Source organism: Ranitomeya variabilis, chromosome 8, assembly GCF_051348905.1.
Source record: "Ranitomeya variabilis isolate aRanVar5 chromosome 8, aRanVar5.hap1, whole genome shotgun sequence".
Classification (NCBI taxonomy): Eukaryota; Metazoa; Chordata; class Amphibia; order Anura; family Dendrobatidae; genus Ranitomeya; species Ranitomeya variabilis.
The window spans coordinates 41,717,702-41,736,097 of NC_135239.1; the positions used below are offsets into that span (position 1 = coordinate 41,717,702).

At 41.7% G+C, this 18,396-nt stretch overlaps 1 protein-coding gene across 1 annotated transcript in view; it reads left to right on the plus strand.

Moving 5' to 3' along the window:
* NMNAT2 (nicotinamide nucleotide adenylyltransferase 2) overlaps window positions 1–18,396 on the plus strand; it is a 52,525-nt gene that overhangs the window by 30,307 nt on the left and 3,822 nt on the right. Inside the window, exons 2-10 of the mRNA XM_077278407.1 lie at window positions 5,001–5,089; window positions 10,324–10,391; window positions 12,251–12,329; window positions 12,571–12,701; window positions 14,424–14,500; window positions 16,337–16,381; window positions 16,488–16,564; window positions 16,708–16,809; window positions 18,273–18,340. Coding sequence (XP_077134522.1) covers window positions 5,001–5,089; window positions 10,324–10,391; window positions 12,251–12,329; window positions 12,571–12,701; window positions 14,424–14,500; window positions 16,337–16,381; window positions 16,488–16,564; window positions 16,708–16,809; window positions 18,273–18,340 — 736 coding nt within the window. The remainder of the gene's footprint in view (window positions 1–5,000; window positions 5,090–10,323; window positions 10,392–12,250; window positions 12,330–12,570; window positions 12,702–14,423; window positions 14,501–16,336; window positions 16,382–16,487; window positions 16,565–16,707; window positions 16,810–18,272; window positions 18,341–18,396) is intronic.

Genomic DNA, 18,396 nt, shown 5'->3' on the forward strand with positions numbered 1-18,396 from the left:
ATGGTGGAGAAGTTGGTTTTGGAGGTGGAGGGCTGGGAAGTCTGGAGGAAGGGCTCTGGGGGTTGTTGACCAAAACTGTCTCTGATGTTATCAATCTTCTTCTTGTTTTTCTTCTTCATCTTTTTCTCCTTTTTCCTTCTTTTTCTTGATGTTCCTGTTCTTCCAAATAAAAACTGTAATATTCATGTTGTTTAGCATATAGAGATATTACAGAGCACTGACATGTCCAGGGGACACAAAAGTTTATCTTCACTTACTAAGAAAGCCTTGCAGCTATAATAACAGTATTCAACTGGGAACTGTCCACCATCCTGGTGCTGAAAATGTCTGTTGGTCTTTGACACATACTCATCTTTATGTCATGCTTTGACAAGACAGTATATTCATACAAGTCCCTGCTGAACAGCAGCAAGAACAAATCTAAATTGTGAGGAATAAACGTCAGAATGATATTGACCCTTGTATGCGGTTTCATTATACATAATAAAGGATTAATGCAAAAACTCAAATACACAAATACACCTTCATTTAATGTCTGCTCATAAAGCAAGAAACCCTGATAACAGAAGTAGTTATTTCACATAAAGTATTCCTTATGGAAAGGGGGCTCGTTTACTTTCATAGGCTCATAATGGTTTGTAATATTTCATAAACCATTATTCAAATAACTAGAATTATAACCCCATAGCACTAGAGCTGGAAGATCTCCAAATAAGATCAGATTCTATTTTTCTAAAAAAAATAATAAATAACTCAACTATTTGTACTGTGCTACAGTTTGTGTATCAATCACTATCATTGCATCATAAGAATAAACAATAATGTAGCTGATGTTCTGTACAGTTATATCTGCACTACATGTTATTCACTTATATCTATCTGTGCAACACAAGCTATACCGCTCCATCTCTTACCAATACTACATGTACCTTTACTTATCTCTATTCTTACTACATGTGCTGTACTGCTCTCTACCTGTACTACATGTGCAGTACTGCTTTCTACCTGTACTACATGTGCTGTACTGCTCTCTACCTGTACTACATGTGCAGTACTGCTTTCTACCTGTACTACATGTGCTGTACTGCTCTCTACCTGTACTACATGTGCAATACTGCTCTCTACCTGTACTACATGTGCTGTACTGCTCTGTACCTGTACTACATGTGCTGTACTGCTCTCTACCTGTACTACATGTGCTGTACTGCTCTCTACCTGTACTACATGTGCTGTACTGCTCTCTACCTGCACTACATGTGCTGTACTGCTCTCTACCTGTACTACATGTGCAATACTGCTCTCTACCTGTACTACATGTGCTGTACTGCTCTATACCTGTACTACATGTGCTGTACTGCTCTCTACCTGTACTACATGTGCTGTACTGCTCTGTACCTGTACTACATGTGCTGTACTGCTCTCTACCTGTACTACATGTGCTGTACTGCTCTCTACCTGTACTACATGTGCTGTACTGCTCTCTACCTGCACTACATGTGCTGTACTGCTCTCTACCTGTACTACATGTGCTGTACTGCTCTCTACCTGTACTACATGTGCTGTACTGCTCTCTACCTGCACTACATGTGCTGTACTGCTCTCTACCTGTACTACATGTGCTGTACTGCTCTCTACCTGTACTACATGTGCTGTACTGCTCTCTACCTGTACTACATGTGCTGTACTGCTCTCTACCTGTACTACATGTGCTGTACTGCTCTCTACCTGTACTACATGTGCTGTACTGCTCTCTACCTTTACTGCATGTGCTGTACTGTTCTGTACCTGTACTATATGTGCTGTACTGATCTCTGCCTGTACTACATGTGCTGTACTGATCTCTGCCTGTACTACATGTGTTGTCCTAGTCTCTACTTGTTCTACTCTATGTACTATACTGCTCTCTACCTTTACTAAGATGGGCTGTTCCTTACACATTATTCCATATAGTTACAATAAATCTATAGAATGGTAGTCCTAGACTTGAAAATGTAAATGAGTGAGCCATATGTATATTTATGCATTATTATCAATCAATGTATGTATTGTGAAAATGTAATCCTGTATGGAAATGTTATATGTAAGCAAATACACCCCAACCATACAGCTGCTATCTAGGATTTTCAATATTATGTATATTACATTGTTAGCATATTTTCTAGTGATCTATTGTATTAGATCCATTTATTAAATAATGTTAAGGAGCCCCTTTAAATAGAGCGTCACTAGGGATATATAAATGCGCCCCTACTATCTCTGCATCTGTCGCCAGGCTGTGCAGCACTTTCATTGCAGACATCTGTTGATTGATATCTTAGACTTGAGGTGCCAGTTCTGTTTATTGATTTCTTACACTTGTGGTGCCATCAAGACAGGTAGCTTGTGGGTTAATACCTTAAGGCTATGTGCACACGCTGCGGATTTTGCTGCGGATCCGCAGCGTTTCCGCAGCTGCGGGTCCGCAGCGGTTTCCCATGCATTTACATTACAATGTAAACCTATGGGAAACCCAATCCGCAGTGCACATGCTGCGGAAAAAAACACGCGGAACCGCAGCGGTTTACATTCCGCAGCATGTCAATTCTTTGTGCGAAATCCGCAGCGGTTTTACAGCTGCTCCATAATAAAAAAACGCAGGTGTAAAACCGCAGTGGAATCCGCACAAAAACCGTGGTAAATCCGCAATAAATCCACAGGAGGCAGATGGTTGGGCTCCGGTACCTCAGTCTCAGACCCCTAAAGTGTCCTGCAGTCAATTCACCCTCTCTATTTGCCCTGCGGATTTATCAAATCCATTGCGGAAAAATCCGCAGAGGATCATTCTACGTGTGCACATACCCTAACATTGTCCATCTAATTATCTCCTTGCTGTAAGCTTTGCCCATGCTGTATTTAACCCTACTGCATCAACTTATAGTTGCTAGTTATAGTTTTGTGCTACCCTGGCCTGTTACTTTGTCTAGCCCCTAATCGCTTGGTGTTTAGTTCCTGACCTTGACTTGTTTTTATGTTTCTCCGACTTCTCTTGTCAATCCTTCTATCTGCCAGCTCGCTCCACCAGCCAACAGCCACTCCATGGACATAACTCCGGGCACCCTGCATAAGTCCAGATCCCTGAAAAGAGCTAAAGGGTGCAGGTCAGCATCCCCTGTAACCTGCTTAAAGGGAACCTGTCACCAGGTCTTTCCCATATAAAGTATGGCCAGAACCTGCACACCCTCATATACAGCATTCTAATGTTCTGTATATATGTCCCCAATGTGCTCTGCATAACACAAAAAACAGCCTTTATTATACTCACTTGCGGCGCGGCCTGGTCCGATGATAATCTCTGGTTTAAAGCCGGCGCCTCATCTCTTCTTGCGATCGATGTCCTCCTTCTTGCATCGTGTGGATGATTCATCCTATTTCATCCATATAGTGTCCCCCATCACGCTCCCTCACAGGCGTACTTCTTTCTGCCCCGCCGAGGACAGAGCAAAATATTGTAGTGCGCATGCGCCGCCCCCACTAAGAGAAGAGGTGTCGGATCAAGTCTAGCAAACGCTCATCGGGCCCCACCGCTCCACAGGTGATATAATAGGGGACTTACTGTATATACAGCATACTACAATGCTGTATATGAGGGTGTACAGGTGCTCGCCCTACTTTATATGGTGACAGATTCCCTTTAAAGTAATAGTTTGTGAAACGTCCTAGTAAGAGCTGCTAGACTTCCACAAACAAATAGTGAACTTCAGGGGTTTATAATTGACAAAAATAATAAGTATTTATTTATAAAACTAATGTGCCCAATATCTGGTTCTTGTCTTCTTCATATATTCTTATCAAGTCTCTGAGGATTTCCCTAATTTAATTGGAATGATCCAATACAGATCTCAGTGTCACGTCAGACAGTGCAGGACACATTAGTAGTCTTCCGAGGGACTGAAGATGCTTCCATTATCTGAGATGTAATTCATTTATAAGCATATGTTCTTCTATAGAGCCCATGTAAGAAAGAGAAAAGAGGGATGAAAAAAAGGCTTCCATCCTAAATTTCTTAATTGTAAATTCTCTGTGTTTTGTTTTGTTTATAGTTAAAAGAGGTTTTCTAGTTTAGAATATTCACCCTATTATAGTTAAGAAGGGTCTCTTCATTCAGGACCCATGTTCACTGTGGGCCGCAGCTACTAAGAGCTTCTCTAGCCATGGAGGACTCAGCGCATGCATGGACTATACAGACAGTCTACTCATTTCAATGGACACTGTTATGCTTGATTTCTCCTCTAGAGGCGCTGTAGGAAACACTTCCACCCAGATGTACCCTCCAATCGCAACCGATCACCTGAAGGACGTCCTCTTATCTGCTTATCCAAAGACAACAGCCCTTTTTATATTGATATTTCATGTTTTTGCACATATAGGAATAACCTAATACAGTAATAATTGTTTTTAATACCAAAAATATGAATTCTCTGTGGCTCATGACATGCGGATTATTCATTATGTGTGTGAAAAAGTCCAGAGGAATAGATATCAGCTTTGTAGTCACCAGCAGCTATTGAACATGTATGACCATCCTAAAGGGGTTGTCCGATGTAAAAAAAAAGAAATTTTAGGCATGGATTATTGCTGTGACCCATGTGGATCCAGTATAGGCCTCTCCATTGGTCTGCACTGGATCCAGAAGCAATGACTGCACCATCTATGTCATCTGGACAATGCAGCCATTGTATTCTGCCTAAGAAAATGGATATTAACATCACACAAGCCCTTTAATATAAGTACTTTTCAATTCTTACATTCCTGTCCTAACGCCTATTTTATCAATAATTTACTGTTCAGTTATATGTAGTCTACTGTTCTCTGTTAGCAGCCCTCTTAGGGTAGGGAGGGCCTGACTGTAGCGTTTTTCAATAGGAAATGCGAAAAATAAATCCTTGTCCCTATGATCATTATTTTACCTTTAGATTCAGTTTCTTGTGGATTCCTAACCGTAATCCATTTTCTGTTTGCAGAGAGAGCCCGGGATTACCTGCATAAAACAGGACGGTTTATCGTGATAGGAGGAATCATCTCCCCTGTCCATGATTCTTACGGGAAACAGGTGCGGATTGGTACAGATTCATTGTTATTTTTCCTATAAAATACAATTATGTTTTTTTCCTATGTCTGTGTTTGTGCAGGTAACAAGCAATCGATATTAATCAATAATCAGATCAGAACCGCGTGTTTCTCACCACGGAAATAAACTGCCTTGTGTTTGTAAAGATATTTCCTGTCGTCATAATAATGGTGATGACAATCAAGACTATCAGTAAGACATTAGGTCTTGTGATGAGCGAACGTGCTGGGATAAGGTGTTATCTGAGCATGCTCCGGTGCTAACTGAGTGTCTTCGGCATGCTCGAACAGTATGTTCGGTAACTTGCTGGTCGAAATGCAGCCACATATACTTACTTTATATAGCGGTAGCTTTGTACGAGTGACCATTAGTCTCCTTGTGGCGCCGGTTTTAGGCTTCAGCTGTTTATAAGTTATGGAACCACCATTTCGAGCTGCAAAGTGCCGGATTTACATCTTCTGGCGCCTGGGGTATATTTAATAGACATGATTTTGCATGCAACGCACATATCGGAGAAGAGGACCCCATGGCAAAAATCAAAATTGGCCCTTGAGGTTTTTTTTCAACCCAAGTTAGAAGCGGCTAATGTTTGCCAATAGAGATGAGCTAATCGACTTGTGAGACCCCGGTCTGACAGCTATGACTGGAGTGCTCCAGCCTACCGGAATCATTAGCCTGAATTGTAGACCCGGTAATTTCTGATCTGTCAGCCCGGCGCTAACCCTTCTAATCAGAAGAGGCGCAGAGGATTCCGACAAGAAAGAGGCAGATGGTTGGGCTCCGGTACGTCGGCCTCAGACCCCTAAAGTGTCCTGCAGTCAATTCGCCCCTCTCTATTTGACCCTTGGGTCAACGGTCGGCCTCTATGGTTTGTATGTCCTTGATTATGGCATTGTCCGGATGCCTTAGTCTATAGGAACCGGTAGTGATGACTTCTTCCCATTGATACTAAACAGAGGATCCGTCAGAGTGAAAAGAGAATTGCACAATATTACATACAATTCTGCTAAGCATTCAGGTCGTCATTTATCAAAATATCTTTCTCGGTTGCAGTCCTCAAACAAAAGCAATGCTGACTTGTCGTTATCTGCAATGCATATTTTATGGCTGCAATAGTGGTAATAATGAAATTGAATGATTATTCAGCTACCTGTGGATATTAGAAGATAAATCCTGATAGCGTTGTCCTAATCCCGTCTTTAGCAGAAATCCGCAGCAAAGAAAATGACATTTTTGATTTTTATAATAATTCAAATTATTTTATTGAGGGAATTTCACTTAATGTAAAGCCTGGTAGTGTTGGTGCATCACACAAGGAAAAGAGTACCAAAATGAGTCATGCCCCCTTCAAGCTCTGCACAATGATGATATGTTGGTTATAACTGGATTAAAATCTTTAAAGGGGACGTGTGACCAAATCAAAATTGGCCAGTTTTTGTGATCATTTTATTCCCACTGTTCCCCTGAGTATTCCATTTTTTGTTTTGTTAAAATCCGCCCTATGGATCCAGAGATATGAGCTTTTTTTATTTGCTCCTAATGTTTACGGTCTTTACGAAGAGGGAGTGGCTCACGCTAATAATGCAGACACGCCCTCAGGGAATGCTCGGAGCCTCCCTCTTAGAGACCATAAAAATTAGCAGTAGATAAAAAGCCCCATATCTCTGGAACGGCTTAGTGGATTTTGAAAAGACAAAAAGTGGGATACTCAGGGGAGCAGTGGGAATAAAATAGGATAAAAAACTGACCACTTTTGACCTGGTGACAGGTGGTCCTTAAATTTGGGTAACACATTAATAATGATGATTTTTACGCTGTATATAAAGGAGATTATTAGATGATACTGTATCTAGCAGTTCCTCCTTTATAAACTACACGACAATGCTGACATGCTACACTTCAATCCAATTTTGGCTGATTTAACAGATCAGACTTATTTAATCGCACCCTTCTCATTGGTGTTCTTTCTTTTGATGCTACTAAACTGTAGGAATATGATGTCTTAGTAAATTAAATTCATTGCGTTCTCATCACAGACGATAGTTTACAGAACACATGTCATTGGTGGCAATTATCAAACCTTTGAATTCCATCTCCAAAGTGAATATTCCGAGACTCTGCTGTATTGTTTTCTATGCTTTTTTACGCTTCTCCTGTTCCAGACGATTCTTATCTAGCGCTTGTTATTTTTGGTACCGACCTATCATTCTTGTCTGTCTTGTCTCTGCCTTCAGCTTACTTTATTGTTCTTCGCCCTTAAGTCGGCCAAGCTGCCTCCTCCTTCTCCCTTCATGCTTTTAGTCCCCTTTAATGTTCTCCAGTCTTCCAGCCTGATAACTTCTCCGTTCAGAGCTTCACATTGATTAGCTTTCATTTTTGATGCTCAGTCTTTTCTCATCCTCAGCTATTTTCTGTTGTTCCTTTCCCCTGTAGGGTTGTCTGTAGACTTATTCCCTCACCATCAAATTACTAGAAAGGTTGTATCACCAAAGACAACGCCTTCCAAAATGTGGCTGCTGATGGCCCTGAAACCTACAGTGTTCATTTTAGAACATGATAACATATCAAAGTCAAACATCAGAAATACTGTGTCTGATACCTGATTTTGATACTTGACTCTGATACCTGACTTTCACATATCAAAGTCAAACATCAGAAATACTCTGTCTGATGCCTGACTCTGATGCCTGACTCTGATGCCTGACTCTGATGCCTGACTCTGATGCCTGACTCTGATGCCTGACTCTGATACCTGATTCTGATACCTGATTCTGATACTTGAGTCTGATACCTGACTTTGATACTTGACTTTGATACCTGATTCTGATACCTGACTCTGATACCTGACTCTGATACTTGACTCTGACTCAAGTATCAGAGATAGGTATCAGAGTCAGGTATCAAAGTCAGTCAGGTGTCAGACTCAAGTATCAGAATCAGGTATCAGAGTCAGGTATCAGACAGAGTATTTCTGATGTTTGACTTTAATATGTGATCATGTCCTAAAATGAACACTGTAGAAACCCTCACCTTAAACACTCTGTGTCTCTGTAGCCAAGTTCACACATTGTGGCAAATATTCCACTGCGGATTTGGTCACAAATCTACAACAGACCCATGTGTTACTTGTGGATTTTGCTGTAGATTTCACCCTACTACATTAGTAAGCATTGAATAGGGTCAAATCCGCAACGAAAATTTGCACAAAAATGAGCACCCTGCATTATTTCATTTTTATGTGGATGTGAATAGGATTTTGGAAATCATTTTCGATTGTCAGCCATTTCCACCAAAATCAGATGCTTTGGCAAATTTGTATGGCAACTGAATGGTGTGTTCACACATTCAGGTTTTTTATGTTCTTAAGTCCCAATTCAATAGTGCATAAAAGAAGAGAAACTGCATAAAAAATCCTGAACATGTAAGCATATCTTTCAGGCTTTCATACACATGAGACTAATATTGGGCAAACTTGCCAGTATTGGAGGGCTCATCCAACAGTCTACGCTTTAGGCCTGTTTCACACGTCAGTGCCTCCGGTACGTGTGGTGACAGTTTTCTCACGTACCGGAGACACTGACTCACGTAGACACATTAAAATCAATGTGTCTCTGCACATGTCAGCGTGTTTTCACGGACCGTGTGTCCGTGTGAAAAACACGGAGACATGTCAGTGTTCGTGGGAGCGCACGGATCACACGGACCCATTAAAGTCAATGGGTCCTTGTAAACACGTACCGCACACGGATGCTGTCCGTGTGCCGTCCATGTGCCGTGCAGGAGACAGCGCTACAGTAAGCACTGTCTCCTGTTTTGGGTGCTGAAGCCGGAATTCATTCCTTCTTCCCAGTAGCGTTCGCTGGAGAGAAGGAATGAAAAGTAATTGTTTTTTTTTGTGGTTAAAATAAAGTTCCCGGTAACCTCCCCCCTCCCACCCCACCGCCCGCTGGAAATAAAATACTCACCCAGCTCCCTCGATGCTTCCTCTCAGCGTCGCAGCTTGTCCTGTGTGAGCGGTCACGTGGTGCCGCTCATTACAGGGATGAATATGCGGCCCCACCTGCCATTTACTATGATTCCGGGAAAAAAAAACACTCTGCAGAGAATGTGTGAATGCAGCCTAAGGCCTCATTCACTATTTTTCATGTACACAAAAAAATGGTCAGTGTGTCATCAGTGTTTGGTCAGTGTGTCATCAGTGTTTGGTCAGTGTGTCATCAGTTTTTTGGATCTGTGTGTCATCAGTGGTTGGTCAGTGTGTCATCAGTTTTTTGGATCTGTGTGTCATCAGTGTTTGGTCAGTGTGTCACCAGTGTTTTGTCACTGTCATCAGTGATTGATCAGTGTGTCATCAGTGTTTGGTCAGTGTGTCACCAGTGTTTGGTCAGTTTGTCATCAGTGTTTGTTCAGTGTGTCATCAGTGTTTGGTCAGTGTGTCATGAGTGTTTGGTCAGTGTGTCATCAATGTTGGTCAGTGTGTCACCAGTGTTTGGTCAGTGTGTCATCAGTGTTTGGCCAGTGTGTCAGCAGTGTTTTGGGTCAGTGTGTCATCAGTGTTTGGTCAGTGTGTCATCAGTGTTTTTCACATATGGTTAAATAAATTACAAAGATCTCCGATCCTTTGCAATGATAAATACGGACAGCACACACGGACTGTACGTGATGCCATTCATCTGCTGTTCGTGTTTTTCACAGACCTATAGACTGGTATTGACCCGTTTCATCCATAATACAAAACACTGGACATTTTATCAGCCCCATAGACTATAATGGTACATGTTGTATCCATGAAAAACACGAACAGAACACGTACGTGCAGCCTGGCCGTCTGAATGAGGCTGATGTGTAGGGTCCAGGTGACATTACCGTTCTCACTGATCCGGACTGTTCACAGGGACCCTTGTAATTCTGCCAAGGTAAATCCAATTACTTTCCATGACCTCCAGTGGGATAGTGCCATCATTTCAGGAGCAAGCTGCTAAAATTAGTCTCCTCTTTCATCAAGTAATCCTTTGAAGAAAATTTAATTTTACTCATGGGAAATCTAATTGACAAAAATAAAAAATAAATGTAAATCCAATATTAAATCACAAGTCCTGTGTCTCTGGGAAAATGTTTCCTGCGCTGATTCCTTTGTCTTTTCTTGCAATAGAATAAGGCAGATTATATCAGAATTTCCCATGTCCATGAGATGTCCTCCTATGTGTCTTCCTTAGGGTCTGGTCTCAAGTCGGCATCGCCTGAACATGTGCCAGCTGGCCGTGCAGAATTCGGACTGGATTCGGTGAGATTTGACATATTATCAGTAACTCATGAAGATGATTGTGTAACTAAAGCTGTGCAGGCACAGACCGCCCCCCGGGAAATCAGATGGTCCACCTTTGGCGACTCTATTTAAACATGACGTGTCTGTTGCTATATATATATATATATATATATATATATATATATTGTATATATATGTATGTATGTATATATATATATATATATATATATATATATATATATATATATATATATATATATAAATATATATATTATCTGGTGTAAATGCTTTAGTTCTCCTGAATCTGGCGATGTTTTTCTTTTGCTTCTACGCCTCTCCGTTCCTGAGATATGGCCTCCTCTTCCCTGTATATAAAGCTAGTCTTTTTTAACCAATTGGGCGTGGCCCTCAAGTCTTCTCATTGTCATCTTCTACGCCCAGTTGGCTAAAAAGATTACATTTATATACAAGGAAGAGGGGGCCATATCTCAGGAACGGAGAGGCGCAGAAGCGAAAGAAAAAGAGCGCCGAATTCAGGAGAACAGCGACATTTAGATTGGGTAAAAACAGACACCATTATGGCAAGTGACAGGTTCCCTTGAAAACTAACTTTCAGTCAGTCAATGTCATAAGTCAGTTTCTTACGGGTTGATTTGCACAAACATTTTCGATCTTATTCATGAAGCGTCCTGTGAGCCATGAATTTACTATGTTCTGGTGGAGAAAATAAAGTATCTCTCCCTTGTTATCCATTCAGTCTGTTCTTAAAAATCGGGCTGCATTCGGATGTCATCCAAGTGCGGTCTGATGTTTTCCACGGATCCATAGACTTGAATGGCCAAGTGCAATCTGATGATAGGAGGCAATTTGTGCCTCACTGAATAACATAGTGACGAGTGCTAGCCGTCAGGACAAGGGATAGTGCTCGTCCGAGTTATAAGGTCGTGTGCACGATCCCCTAGGATCTCATGCTAAAAAGAGTGTGCTGAGAGGTACTTTTTTATATTGATTGACTCTTGGCCACTCTTTTCGCAGAGCTATTCTATACTGCAAAAAAAAGTTTATTAATGTGTCCTGGCCCAGAAGGACACTTGGTTTTCTATCTGTGTCCAGTGAATCTGTGCCTGTGGATACACATCCAAGTTTTCCTGTAACTCACTCCATAATCAATGCGATGGCGCCATACTAGTGGTAGCAATGCTGTAACCTGTCAAAGGAAAAATCCACCATGGTAGAAAAATGTAGGCTAGATTGGGATTGTACAACAGGGACTTCCAAAGGAGTCATATAGAAACCAAATGGGTTATTCCAAAAAATCTTAATATCCCCTATCCATCATAACGTGCTGATCGCTGGAGGTCCGACTGATGGGACTACCAGTGATGTCGAAGGGTTCTTTCCAAAAAAATCAAGTTGTTCCTTATCCTTAGGATGGTGGATAACATGTAGATCACTGGGGGACCCACAACGATCCTGAGATCAGAGCTCTAGAACCCCAGAGAATGAGGCTCTGCAGCTCTATCCTGAATGGAGAGGATGTGCGCACACTCGGTCTCTGCTCCACTCATTGTCTGTGAGACTGATGGAAATAGCCGAGCGCTGAACTCTGCCGTCCCATAGACAATGAATGGTGCGGAGGCTAAGCGTGTGCACCTCCTGTGCATTCAGGATGGAGCTGCAGAGCCTCATTCTCAGGGGTTCTAGAGCCTCGATCTCAGGATCGTTGGGGGTCCCCCAGCGATCAACATATTATCCTCCATCATAAGGATAGGGGACAACTTGATTTCTTGGAATTAACCCTTCCACATGTACAAGGCTATTATCAGGGCTATGTTCCCAGATGGGGCAGTTCTCACTATGACCTCTCCTCTCTGCAGGGTGGACCCGTGGGAGTGCTACCAGGATACATGGCAGACAACGTGCAGCGTTCTGGAGCATCACCGAGACCTAATGAAGGTGAGATCTACCATACATTATGGGGGACAGAATGGATGAGTATAAGAGCAGGACATCGTGCTGTGGACTCCAGACGCCACCGTGCATAAGGATAATGGTTATTAGCTTCACTTTACACTGATAAGAAACCTCTAATGATGGGGTGTCTGCGAATAAGAGACGTTATGTTACTATTAATTCCCATAAAACTCCTTACACTGCCGCCATTGCTGACGCTAACAGACCTGTTGTTCCTTTCCAGAGGGTAACTGGCTGCATCCTGTCTAATGTGAACACACCATCGGTCACACCGGTGATCAATCAGACCCTGAACCAACCTACACAGCCCGTCTATCAAAATAACAACCTCACCAACAAGCCCACCGCAGGCAAGTGTGTGCGTGATCGGGGCAAGCAAAATACAGTCACAGTGGAAACTTCCCCATTGGTGCTCATCAAGACTTATCTGTATTCTCCTAAGGCCAGTTTCACACGTCCAGATAATTCAGGTACCGGAAAAATCGGTACCGGAGTTATCCGTGTCCGTGTGTTCGTGAGCTCACGTGGCACACGTGCGGCAGCCGTGTGCCGACTGGGTATCACACGGACCATGCAGGAGACAGCGCTAGAGATAAGCGCTGTCCCTGCATCTGGTGCTGAAGCCGGAATTCATTCCTTCTTCCCAGCAGCGTTTGCTGGAGAGAAGGAATGAAAAATCATTATTTTTTTTATTTTTTTTGTGTTTAAAATAAAGATCCTTGTCACCACCCCCTATGCGCCCGCCCGCTGGAAATAAAATACTCACCCGGCTCCCTCGATGCTTCCTCTCAGCGCCGCAGCTTCTTCCTGTATGAGCGGTCACGTGGTACCGCTCATTACAGTGATGAATATGCGGCTCCACCCCTATGCTGAGAGGAAGCATCGAGGGAGCCGGGTGAGTATTTTATTTCCAGCGGGCGGGCGAACAGGGGGTGGGAGGGGGGTGGTGACAAGGATCTTTATTTTAAACACAAAAAAATAAAAAAACAATGATTTTTCATTCCTTCTCTCCAGCGAACGCTGCTGGGAAGAACAAATGAATTCCGGCTTTAGCACCAGATGCAGGGGACAGCATATTGATATTATCCAGAGTGATATAACTAATATTTCAATGCAAAATCAATTGATTAGTTCAGGAACATTTATTCCTAAAGGGGTAGTCCCATCTCCAAGATCCTATCCCAATATGTAGTAGGGGTAATAATAATATTAGCAAATATCTCCAATTACAGATGTAGTGTAGTTTTTCTGATTCGCTATGTCTCTTTCCTCATGAGCAGGCATTGCAGGACCTTAGGTATCCATGGTTACGACCAATGATATCATGACAGTTAGGTATCCATGGTTACGACTACTAGGAAATAAGGTCCTGCAATGCCTGCACACGTGGAAAGAGACATAAAGAATCAGAAAAACTGACTACTACATTTTTAATTGGAGGTGTTTGCTAATATTACTATTATTGCAACTACTACATATTGGGATAGGATCTTGCAGATGGGAATACCTCTTTAATGGAACTTAGGGAGATGGTCGAGCGTTGCACTCGGCTGGTCTTCGGCACTACTATAGGAATGAATGGAGTGGCAGTGCACTCGATCGACCACCACTCCATTCACTCTTCAGAGTCCCAGCGGTCGGACCCCCAGTGATCGAGAAGTTATCCCCTATCCCATAAATCGGGGATAACTTGCAAACTTGAGAAAACCCCCTCAACTCTGTTCACATCTGCATTATTTGGCTTCTCTGTCCTGTTCTAGAAATGGAATTCCTATACATGACGGATGTAAATGACATCCAAAGGACCTCATTGACCTGTCTGGAGAATACCCCTTTAAGGGAGGCGCAACCTCATAGTCCCGTGCACGTATTGTTGCTATCCTTATCTTAGTGGAAATTTATATATTGATAACCTTTTGATAACTGGGAACCATCAAAGAGCAGATTTTGTTCAATAATGCAAAAAAAAATCCTAAACCCTGGTAAAATCATCACCTGCAAACTCCTAATGTTCTGTATGTCCATTGTCACAGTGGTAACACAATTGGATAATTGGTATTTGTTTCTGTTAGTGAGGTTTCTGGGAAAAGTTGGAGAAGGACTGAGTCGTATGTGCTGTGTCCGTCCCAATCTGCAGCGTGTTACCTTTGTGGGTAAGTTTTAGGAGACACTTTATTTTATTATAATAAATAATAATAATAAAATTATTATTATTAGATTTTTGCTTTTATTTGAAGTTATTTTTTTGTTGTCTTATCTTTGTTTTGCATTGGCGAACTTAGCTCCAAATTCTTTTAAATGGGAGCAGAATGTGTGATGAATTGCAATCGCGACTTCGAAAAAATGCGTTTTTGGGGGCCTCTTTTCCTGTCTTTGGCCTTTTTACAGTAAAAAGTCACATGATCCTTTCAGCAACGTTTGAAATGGTGTACGTTAGTCTTCAACTGCGCAAAAAGAACCCCAAAGCAACAGATATTGTACTCCACTGGAGTAGAATTATGCAAATAATTTGGGATTTTTCAAAATGTCCCAAATAATAAATTAGAATAAAAAAATCTGGAAAATGAAATCAGCACCCATAACGAAAAAAAAAAAACAAACAAAACTAATAAAACCATTTTTGCTCTAGAAAAAAAAGTGAGTCGGCCCTGTAGTGTTTAGACCAGTGTTCCCCAACTCCGCTCCTCAAGAGCCACCAACAGGTCATGTTTTCAGGATTTCCTTAGTATTGCACAGGTGATAATTACATCACCTGGACAGACAAGCATTCAGTGACCTGTGCTATACTAAGGAAATCCTCAAAACATGACCTGTTGGTGGCTCTTGAGGACCAGAGTTGGGGAACACTGGTTTAGACTGTGCATGTAACATCTAGAGCGCTATATCTCCGGTGTCCTGCAGAGGTCACTATTATTTGTTGGGGATTCAAACTTTTAAAAAGTGTTCTGGTTTTTTTTTTTGTGATTTTACAAGATTGTGTCGTTGTATTGTCTACAGTGTGCACAATGGTATAACAGTGTCTCCCACCTTAGAGGGCTTTGAACACGTATGACGCTGCAGACCATTGAATTCAATGGGTGCCGTGTAGTAAGACCACTTTTCTTTTAAGCTGATGCCTTAGATGAACAGCTTATTGCGATACATTTAGCATTGATACCTCTTTAATACGATATATTGGATTGTCCCGTTATTTAAAATAATAAGTGAATTGACCCGTAACTATAATTAGGGATCTGACCACTGGGACCCCAGCGATCCTGTAATCAGAGCTTTAGGACCCCAATAACAGGGTTCTACAGCCACATCCAGAGTGGGGTAGAGGTGCACGTGTGGCTTGCGCTCCTTTTATATTTATTCTAAAGTCCCGATCTCAGGATCACTGGGGGTCCCAGTGGTAGGACCCCAATGATGAAGAAGTTACCCCCGCCTCTTGGATAGGGAATTTTTTGCCAGAATAACCCTTTAATACCCTAATTTAATCAATCAGCCAAGTGCAAAAGTAATCTACACTAATGGCTTTTTGCTGAGGATCCACTGTTCAATCCTGACGTCTCTATATGTTGTGTTAGAATCCCAACTTTTTATCATTGTCATTTTTGTTGGGTGAGAGGGTGGTGAAATGTTCTGTGCTATTTAATTCCTTATGGAGGTAAGGATGCCACTAATTTGATGCAGAATTCCACATTTCCTTTTTTTATATAGATTGGTTTAAAAATGATTAAATAACTGGTTACCTGCAACCACCACAAGAGGGAGCACAAGAGCTTACCGCATACGGTCTCATGCTTGACTTCAGTGTATAGCAGAATGCAGTTAGCGCCCTCTAGTGGTGACTACGGGCATCCAGCAATTTATCATTCTGTGCAAGGGATTTGATTAAAGCTATATTAAGAAAGCTAGTTAGATGAGAAAAAAATGGTTTTACAGAGTAGAAAGTGTGCATCTGGCCATTTGTGACTATGCTGACCTGGTTGTGTTTTATTTGACAGACGAGAATGCAAACTTGGGCACAGTGATGAGATATGAAGAAATAGGTAGGTGGTGATAGGGGACATGTTGTGGGCGCTGGTGGTGCCCTCTCTCTATGGTACTGTTGGCTTTAGTCTCCTGACTCATACACTTGCTATCCTTCCTACCCAGAGCTGCGGATCTTGCTCCTGTGTGGTAGTGACCTGCTTGAGTCATTTTGTATCCCCGGCCTCTGGAATGAGTCGGATGTGAGTATTGTTCCTTATGTCGTCCAGATCCTCCTCCATCCTCGTATGGATGACGTGTTGTGTTATACGGGTGACTGGATAGTGACTTGATGTCTGGATTTCTTTGTTCCTCACTGTATTGTGTGTCTGTATTTCCTCTGCAGATGGAGGTGATTGTCGGGGATTTCGGGATGGTGGTTGTGCCACGTGACGGTACAGACACTGAGCAAATCATGAATCACTCATCGGTTCTCCGTAAATACAAGGTGCGTCCTGCTCTTATCTGTAGACTTTCATTTATCAACAACACAAGTGTTTCTCAGAGGAAGAAAAAAATTTTACCATTTCTAAAAATTGAGACTTTAGGTTTGATTCATGCAGTCGAAGAGTAATTGCCGTTTTAATTTTGCATTTCATAACTCAATAATACTTGTGGAAATAAGAAACTTTGTAATATATCTTATCAGAGAAATCTGCCTATTTCTCCTCCTGGATTAATCAATCACTCTCAATTCCGGGATAAAATTTATATTCGGTGAAGACAAATGTTCCCATAAGAGATGACAATTGGTGACTATAAAATTCTATAGAGAGGGGAGGAGCTAAAGGCAGAAACGGACATTCCATGGAATGTTATAAGCACCAACTGTCATCTCCTATCTCATTAATGGGGAAATCAATAATAATCACTGAAGACAGATTGTACCTCTGAATTGAGAATTTTAAGAATGAAAGATCAATCCAGGAGGTGAAAGTAGCAGATTTCTCTGATAAAGATATATTACAAAGATTCTACTTTTTGTCTGTACTATCGATTTATGTCCAAAAAATAAGCAAAACGACCGTTACTCCTTAAGAATGGCGCTTTGCGTGCTAGTCTTAATTAAAGAAACTCTCCAGTACGGTGTGCCAAGTTCTTTACGAGCTTGAGTTCATTTCTGGCGTAAATTAGGATGAATTAGTTGGGTGTAAAAATGTTAAAAGTTGTAAAATTTTACTGCAATTTTCATTTGAGCAAAAAATTTCAAGTAGTTCTACACCAGAAAACTATCAACAAAAACTCCTTGATTAATTGTGCCCATTTTGCTAAAATATAGGAAACAGTGGGACAACCATGAGAGTTTTATCGAAAATTGTAATCTGAACATTATGGTTGAAGAAAAAAAGAGCAACGCTCTTTAGCCAAAACACGTAGGTTTAGTGTGAAATGAGGCTGCCGTAAACCTTTTAACTTGCTAATAAGTGGGAGGTTTTAATATTTACCTCGCTTCATAGCTGGAGAATCTTTTTTCCTATAGCACATATCTCTCTTCTTCTGAACCACCTTCTAAGCAGTTGAAAGCTGAACTTTGGTCTGGTCATAAATGAGCTTAGAGGATGGTTCAGGAGAGAAAAGAGAAGTGTTACCGGCCATGCCTTTAGAATGAGCTAACTGGCGGATTCACTGGTTATCCTGGTCTGCTATGTATTGTGATACACAGAGGATGTAGAAACCAGATGGGTCAAAGTTTTGAATGTAACTGCATTGCAACACTTGTTTGCTAACATTGCAATGCCATCCAGAAGGGAGAGAAATGTCAGTTCCCTGAGCTGATACCGGTCTATGGCCCCCAATTGTGGTGAACATAAACCCTTGAATGGTTTTGCTTGGGGAACATATTTTCTTTTCGAGAATTACGGTACATTGGAATAATATCGCAGAACTTAACCTGCTAACTGTCCTCTACAGAACAACATCCTTGTGGTGAAAGATGACACCAACCATCCGATGTCCCATGTGAGCTCCACCAAGAGCAGGTAATACTGCGCGTCTAGTATCCTACCGGCCCGAAATAGATATTCGATTTGTTTCT